The sequence below is a fragment of the Chenopodium quinoa genome, unplaced genomic scaffold (assembly GCF_001683475.1).
Source record: "Chenopodium quinoa cultivar QQ74 unplaced genomic scaffold, ASM168347v1, whole genome shotgun sequence".
NCBI lineage: Eukaryota > Viridiplantae > Streptophyta > Magnoliopsida > Caryophyllales > Amaranthaceae > Chenopodium > Chenopodium quinoa.
In genome coordinates this window covers 436,032-444,826 of record NW_018743476.1, presented here as the reverse complement: position 1 = coordinate 444,826, position 8,795 = coordinate 436,032, and the positions used below count along the sequence as shown (strand labels likewise).

The following is an 8,795-nucleotide window of genomic DNA, read 5'->3' as shown; positions in this document are numbered from 1 at the left end:
TGCATTTTTGGGATTGGATTTCATCAAGTGAGCATGAGGAATGAGAAGGTGCTTGCGGTTTTTGATGTGATTACATTCGATATCATCGGAATTTGAGGTAAAAGGGTAAGAATTTTAGTAAGGTAAGATAGGGAATTTTGTGCTTTAAAGTTGAAAGAATTTTGCACTTGGTGGGTTCATGTGGTGCTACCATTATTTTGGGATTTTGAACCCACTAAAATCTTGATTTGAATCTTCCACTTTCAGTGGGTTCAAGAGCCCAAATGTTGATCTTGATCGATAAACCCACCGATGAACGCACCAAAAATAAAAAAAAAGAGAAGAAGAATGGGGCTAGGCTCAGGTGCGGGCGCGCACGTGGTTGGTGCGGCCGCGCACCTGACTGGTGCGGGCGCGCACCTGACTGGTGCGGGCGCGCACCTGCCCGTGCTCCCCCTTACCTTCTTTTCTTTCCTTCCTTATTTCATTTCCCCTTATTTCCTCCTTCTACATTCGACCCCCATCAACCTCAAACCCTTAAAACCGCACCACTTCCCTCTCATTCTCATCAAATTTCAACACAAATCACTCAATTTTTCACTTCAAATTCAATAATAACTTCTACATTTTCATCCAAATCATCAAATTCATACTACTTTCACCAAATTAAACCTCCAATCTCTCTCCTCCATACTTGGGTATAATTTGGGGCATTTCAATTTGGTGGGAATTGGTGGCTAAAAGTGGTTCAATCTTGCTTCATATATGGTATAATCATCTTCTCTAGTTTTTAATTACTTAATTGTGTCATATATTTGCAAGTTTTGATTTGTTCATGAGCATGAATAGTAGTAGTATCATTTTTTATGATTTTGATGATTGATATTGGTTTTTGGATGATTAATTTATTTGTTTGTTGCTTGATTTCAACTCACATTGTGTTGTTTGTTGATTTTGTAGCATTTGTGAACAATTTTGTTGAGAAATTTGGAATTTGAATTTTGGTAGTTTGGGTAGTAAGGTGATATTGTGGTATTGGTTGGTTCTTCTTGTGATTTCGATTGTGTGGGAAGAAATTGTTGGTTGTTTGGCAATTTGGATTGGAATTGTGATTGGTGGAAATTGAAGATCTTGGTTGGTGAATTTTGCGGATTGTTGTTGGAAATTTTGTGATTGGTTTTTGTGATCCTACACTTGGAGTTCATCATGTCGAGAGTCCTCAAAAACCTTGTCAAGAAACGCAAAACAAACACCTCCATTGATGAACCTATCCCAAGCACATCCACCTTCCAAACACGCAAACGTACTCCACCACCCAAAAGAAAAATCCACGATTAAAAACAAAAGAACCGATACCATCAATTAAAGGAAAACCGCTCCCTCAAGCCCACAAGGAACTACTTCCAACCTGACATGTCCGAGTTGGGGATTGATGAGGATGTAAGGGAGTTTTTGATCAACCTTCAGATGGGCACATTCATCTCCCATAGCTACCGCACCTATGTTGAGCCCACTCTCGAGTTCTTTGCTACGGTTGAGATAGTTCCCGTAGAAGGTCAATATAGGGTTCGATTCCAGATTTTCAACTTCTTCGACTATTCCTTAGAACAATTCAATGCCGCTCTAGATTTTGATCCTCATGGTGACATCTTGGATCTAGAGCCTTATATTTTTGAGGAGTATGATCAGGATTCTTGGTGGGATGATATCTCCGGAGGTGGTGAGTTTGTCACCAAACAAGCCAAGATTAGCAACGTGTACCAACCTTGTCTTCGGGTTGTTCACCGTATTTTGGGGTTCTCGGTTTTCCCCAAGCAAGAGTTGGGCAAGATGAGCAAATTGGAGCTCAAAATTTTATGGTTGGCCACTAGAGGAGAATATCGTGGACGGTTGAACTTAGGGTACATCTTTTCCACTTATTGTGTAGCTTTGCAAGACCTGGACACCGGGGAGATTCCTTGTGGGGGAATGGTCACTAGGCTCTTGACCAACCTCCACCTCGATCATCATTTGCTATATTGCAAGCCGGTTGGAGATACCGCCTCCATATACCTTGATATGAAAAAATTGGGGCCAATTCAATTCATCTCCAAGCTTTATGAGGAGGGGCATTATGAGTGGCTTCGGGATAACAAGCATTGGTGCTACCTTCCCAACCCATCTTTGACACCTCTCCACTGGATGGACACCCTAATGTGTGGCATGTCCCCAAGAGCTTCCGTCGCCCCTTCTTTGACTCCGATGAAGATGAAGAAGAAGAAGAAGAAGAAGAAGAAGAAGAAGAAGAGGAGGATGAAGAGCCACAACATCAACAACAACAACAACAACAACAAAAACAAGGGCAAGTGCAACAACCTCAACTTGCTAGCTCCGACTTGGAGACCCTAAGCAACCAAATGAGTGGGTTGAAAATTCGCTTGGAGGGCATGTATGACCAAGATTTTGAGGCCCTCTACTCCCAAATGCGAGGTATTTCCGAAATGCAACAAGGTATGTTCATTCAACAACAACTTTATGATGCGGAGGTTAACCGAGGGAACATCACTCCCCCGGTTAACTATCCTTACTTTCTGCCCTATCAAGGTCCTATACCTTTGCATGGGCATCCTTATTGGCAAGGGCCTTTAGAGCCCAGTACCGACCCTCATTCTTACCCGGACAAGCATGGTAACTATGATTACCGTGCTCTCGGAGGGTGTGACTATCGGGGTGACCCTAATTACCCCTATGTGCACCCTCACCATCCATTTGAGCTTGCCTTGCCCAAGCAATTCACACCTCTTGCCCCTTGGCAGCAAGATAACTTCAAGGGGCATTATGGTTGGCCCGAGGGATTCACCGGAGGTTGAGCTCCTTACTCACCTCCAACCTTCGATGACTACATGGGCAACAATGATTCCAATGAGGCTGGGCCGAGTGGTGGTGGTAATGATGAGTCTTAGTTCCCTCACTTTTGTGCCTTTTACCTCTATCCCTTATGTTTTATGTGCTTGACTTTTATTGTTGGGATGTTGAGATGTATTCATGTTTAGCTTGGGGGAACTTCATTTGTATCTCAGTTGCCAATATTTGTTGTTGTTGCTTACCTTGTATTTTATTTGCCTCTTGCATGATGGTTTTCATTTCTTGGTCTCTAGTCTTGATGATGCTTGTTACTAGTCCCATGAGCTTGTTTTTCCATTGTTGTTGTGATGTTTTCTTTGTGATGATGTTGATTGATTCTTGCTCCCTTATATCCAAAACCCTCGAATCCAAATCCCTTTGAATCCAAATCTTGTAGTCTAGTGTCTTTTAATTAGTTAGTTGTTTACTTAGTCTTTCTTTACTTTCCTTTTTGGTCTTTGTTAGCTTAGTTTTTCTTAGTTGTTTAATGTTTTTGTTAGCTTCGTTTAGTTTTACTTTGTAGTATCTTTTTCTTTTGTTTTGAAGTTACTAACCTTTTTCTTTGTTTATAGCTTCTTTTACTTTTCTTGTTCTCACATGGCTTTTTGATGATGCTTACGATTTTGGAGCGCAACAAAGGTGGTTCTTTCTATCGCCTTTGTTTATTATGCAAAGCATTGATAGCCCGATGAGACCTTTCTAATTTTTCTCTTTATTTTCTTTGGATGCATAGATTAGGCTTAGTTTAGGGGAAGTTGAACGGTTCGAGGATGATTGCTTGTTAACACGTAATGTGTTTGGGATCGTTGACGATGTTGTCATTCGATCACTTGTATGTCGATTGGGATATATGTGTTTAACTTGCTTTCTAGCTCCTTTCTTAATTTTTCCTATTCTTCCTTTATCTATGGCTTTCTTTTTCTTTTCTTTTTCTTTTATTTTTCTTTTCCCTTATTTTTACTTTGTTCTTGTCTTGGTTTGTGGTATGCTTTTAAGGCTTGTTTTTCACCCCTTTTTGTTTTCCTTATGAATTGGACTTTTTTTTTTTTTTTTTTTTTTTTTTTTTTTTTTTTTTTTTTGGAAAATAAGATTTTATTACCGAAAAGAGAAAGTTACAACTTACAAAAGCTAAGTTATAACTACTACTAGAACACCAAAAGACCTGAAAACAACAGGCCACCCCACGACCAGTTCTAGACCCAAACCTAGCCACCTTCTAGGAAGGGTTCTAGGAAAGGCCTAGAACAACTGGACTCAGATTTCCGGCCACCTTCTAGGAAGGGTTCCAGAAACCAGGACCAGACAACAAAAACCAGAAAATAACACAGCCAAACACCCGAAAGTCACCAAAAACTACAGCCAGAAGCAGACAAGCCTGCAAACCGACTAAAGAAACCAAAAGAACAAAGATAAACAACAAAACGAGTACCAAAGCAACACTAAAAACAAACTGCAGCAACAAAGACAGCACCAAAACAGTCGTGCAGAAACAAAATCAGCAGGCAGCAAAGCACAGTAAGCAGCAGCAACAAACACCACTCAAAGTCTACAGCAGCACACAGCAGCAAAGACAGCAGAACAGCAGCGCAGCAGGAGCAAAAAGTCAGAACAGCAGCCGGCACTGCAGACCATCAGCAACAGCAAGCAGCAGGCACAGCAACAGCAACACAGCAACACCAACAGCAAACTGCAGCAGATAGCAGGCACAACACAGCAGCATAAAACCAGCAGATTAACAACAACATACAGCAGTGCAGCAGCAACCAAACCACAACAAAACCAGCAAACAGACTGCAGCAACAATAGCAGTAACACACCAGCAGTGCAGCAGCACAGAAAGCAGGCAGCAGCAACACAGCAGCACAGCAGAGCACAACAACACAAAACCAGCAGAGCTACCAGCAGACAGCAGCTAGAAACAGCATGCAGAAAAGGAAACCGATACAAAAAGAAACGACGGGAAACCCAGTATTAGAACCCAATCCAATGAAACCAGAACATAAACACATAGAGCCCGAGACAAGCCCTAAACAATCAAATATTTTCTTCCCGTCGAGATTCTACAAACTGAGTGAAAGACAATATCCCGAACAAGGGCATCAACTGATTTGCAACAACCAGTAAAGAGAACTGCATTCCTTTGAATCCAAATACCATAAACCGTTTCAGTGAAGGCCACCTGGATCACTTTATTCTTCAATCTAGAACTTCTGCAGATTTTCTTCATCCAATCAATCTCATCACTAAACTGCCGAACAGGCTTGGAAACACGTAAGATCCCCAAAACCTTACTCCAAACCTTCCTAGAGAAATCATAATCAAAGAAAAGGTGCTGAACACTTTCATTGCCATTCAGACAATGGAAACACTTTGGATCACAAGAGATGTGCCATTGAAGCAACCTATCCTTAGTGACAAGCCTATTCCATAAAGCTAGCCACAATATGAAAACACTCTTGGGAGTTGCTAAGTTATGGCAAGTAACTCTCTTCCAAGGAACTTTAGGCACTTGAGGCCTAATAGCAGCATAAAGCTTCTTGATTTTCATCTTGTTGCCCTGAACAAAACCATTCCATCCCCCTTGATCATTCACAACATCTCTACAACTCAAAATCTTCTTCAAGAACCAGAAGCATCTAACAGGGGTAGGAGTGGTCCAACAATCTTTGTGCTTGAAATAGTAGATATGAACCCACTTAACCCAAAGATTATCAGCCTTGTGAGCAATATCCCAAAGTAACTTAGTGACAGCTGCTTTATTCCACTCAGGAAGAGAAAGCAGATTCCAGCCACCACAAACTTTAGGAAGACAGACATTATTCCAAGCAACCAAAGACTTCTTAGCAGGAGCAGAGGATCCAGTCCAAAGAAAGCATCTAAACCTAGCCTCAATCTCTTTCAGAATTTTCTTCGGAAGAATAAAAATTTGAGCCCAATAAGTCTAGATACCAAACAACACACTCTTCACCAATTGAAGCCTCCCAGCATAGGACAGGTGTTTAGCCATCCACCCATGAATTCTAGCAGTGACTCTCTCCACCAAAGGCCTACATTGAGCAATAGTAAGCTTCTTTGAAGAGAGAGGGACCCCAAGATACCTAAAAGGAATGGATCCTTGAGAAACACCAAGAAGCTCCCTCAACTCAATCTGAACATCAACAGAGACTCCTCCAAAGTAGACTTCAATTTTATCAAGATTAGCAGAAAGCCCAGAGGCACCCGAGAATTTCGAAAAGGCTTGGAAGAGAAGCTTAACAGAAACACTATCTGCTCGAGAAAACATCAATAAGTCATCAGCAAACATCATGTGAGTTAGGTTTAACTTTTCACATCTAGGGTGAAAGTTAAAGTCAGGAGACAACCTAAGCTCATCAAGGCATCTGGAGAGGTATTCCATACCAATAGCAAAGAGAAAGGGAGACATAGGATCACCTTGTCTGAACCCTTTCTTAGCTTCAAAGGGGGGGGGGGGGGCAGGAAAACCATTAATAAGAATAGAGTAAGAGACAGAAGTAAGACAATTCCAGATCCAATCAACAAACCTCTGAGGAAAACCTAGCTCCTGCATGACAGTGATCAAGAAACCCCACTCAATCGAATCATAGGATTTCTTCAAATCCACCTTAACCATACACCTAGGAGAGATAAATTTGTGATCATAGCCTTTGATCAATTCAGTTGCAAGAAGAATATTATCACCAATGTGCTTGCCAGGAATGAACCCAGCCTGAGCATCATCAATCACCTCACCAATGACAGCAGCAAGCCTAGCAGTTATGATTTTAGAAATGAGCTTATAGACCACAGTACAACAGGCTATAGGTCTAAAATCCTTAACATGAGAAGCAGAAAGGACTTTAGGAACCAAAGTAATAGTTGTAAAATTCCATTGCCTAGGCAAGATCCCATTATTAAAGAAATCAATAACACTTGCATAAATATCATCTTTCACAATATGCCAAACTCTCTTAAAGAAAAAGGAGTTAAAGCCATCAATACCAGGAGCTTTAGTGTTATCAATTCCCTTAAGGCCAGCATCAATTTCAGCATGAGAAATAGGCCTTATGAGGTAGCTCTGAGAAGCAGAGCTAAGCTGCTTACCCCTCCGCATAGTAACAAGGTCAACAGTAGGGAGCCAAGAAGCCTGAGTCCCTAAAAGTGACTTATAGAAAGAGATAATTTCATGAGAGATAGCATCTGGATCCTTAAGCAACACCTGATTAGAATAAAAAATGGAGTCAATTCTATTCCTTGCTTTCCTAGTCTTCATCACAGAAAAGAAGTAGTGGGAATTGCCATCTCCAAGCTTAACCCAATTAATCCTAGATTTTTGCTTGAAGATGCTTTATTGAATATCACTCCAGTGCTTAACAACCTTAATAGCATAAGATCCTTTAGCATACATATCCAAATCTTCAGGGTTCTGAGCCATTAAGGTTTGAATTCTAGTAAGCTCATCATTAGCCTGATCAATCTTTCCCTCAATGTTACCAAACTGCTTGCTAGTAAGAGATTTGATACTAGACTTCACAGAATTGAGCTTCTGCCAAACAGAACTACCAGAGCCCCAAGCCTGCAAAACAGTATCAAGAAAATCAGGGTGATCAGCAATACAATTTAGAAACCGGAAAGGTCTACCTTTCCCAACAGGGCCAAAGCAAATATCCAGCAAAACAGGACTATGATCAGATAAAGATGGAGGGAGATAAACAGTCTCCACATGCCCATGAGAAGCTAACCAAGCTTGATTACCAAAGGCTCTATCAAGTCTAGAGAGCGTTCTAGGGCCAGTATGAGCCTTATTAGACCAAGAGTAGAAGGACCCTTTGCTTTTGAGCTCAGTAAGGTCCAAATCATCAACCAAATTCTGAAAGTCTCTAGTCTCATAATCAGTAACATCAGCACCATGAAGCTTATCAGAAGCATGAAGAACAGAGTTATAGTCACCAACACAAAGCCACGGAGAAAGTTGGATAGAGATGCTTCTGAGCCCCTCCCACAAAGAAAGCCTATCATGAATGGAGTGAAGACCATAGACAACAGTGAGAAAAATCTGAGTAGAGAGATCCTTAGAAGAAACAGTACAATGAATGAACTGTTCATGAGTCTTCAAGACATTAACAGTTACTCTATCCACATTCCAACCAAGCCAAATCCTCCCTTTGGGAGAATGATCATAATTACACAACCAAAGCCAAGAAGAGCCAAACTTCTTCTGATAAGTGAGAAAATTTTTCAACTTGATTTTTGTTTCAAGCAATCTAACAACATCAACTGAATGAGAGTGAAGCAACCTCCTTACAGAGGCAACTTTGCCAGGGTCATTCAGGCCCCTGACATTCCAAACAGAGTAAATCATGACACCAAAGGGGGATTAACCTCACCACCGCTTGGATTAATAGTGAAACCACCTGCACCATCCATTTCATTTGCAAACAAAGCAACAAAGGCATTAGAGGTAGAAGCAGGCTGATGAACTCTAGTTTGCCGGCTTTTTGTTTTCCTCCCTACTATTCTCCAACCCTCATCTGAATTCTTAGAGGTATGAACCTGTGGAGTAATAATAGATTGACCATGAACAGAAACCCCAACATCAACAGCAGCAGAAGGAGCAAGGACATGGGTAGGCTTAGGAGCCCAAACTTGCTTTTGCTAAGGAGGAACAGGAGCCGGTTGCTTAGAAGCCTGCTTGGGCAAAGGAGGCTTAACAAAGCAATCATGACCAATCTTGTTACACTTAGAGCAAAAAGAAGGGGCCCACTCATACACCACCTTGATCTCCAATAATTCCTTCAAAGGACTCTCAACCCACACAGAGGTTGGCATAGGCTTTGTAACATCAATCTCAATTAGAACCCTAGCAAAAGACAATCTAAGCTGTCTAGTAGTACACTCATCAACGCAAATTAGCACTCCAAGCAAACTACCAAGGC

The 8,795-nt window shown here is 41.3% G+C and overlaps 1 protein-coding gene across 1 annotated transcript; it reads right to left on the bottom strand.

Moving 5' to 3' along the window:
- Positions 1-4,135: 4,135 nt before the first annotated feature.
- Positions 4,136-8,221, bottom strand: LOC110739411. The gene is made up of 7 exons (XM_021919870.1): positions 7,238-8,221; positions 5,831-7,078; positions 4,931-5,770; positions 4,643-4,774; positions 4,492-4,549; positions 4,314-4,408; positions 4,136-4,237 (listed from the first exon to the last, which is right to left on the bottom strand). The coding sequence occupies exons 1-7, from the start codon at positions 8,219-8,221 to the stop codon at positions 4,136-4,138; spliced, it is 3,459 nt and encodes a 1,152-aa protein (XP_021775562.1).
- Positions 8,222-8,795: the final 574 nt, after the last annotated feature.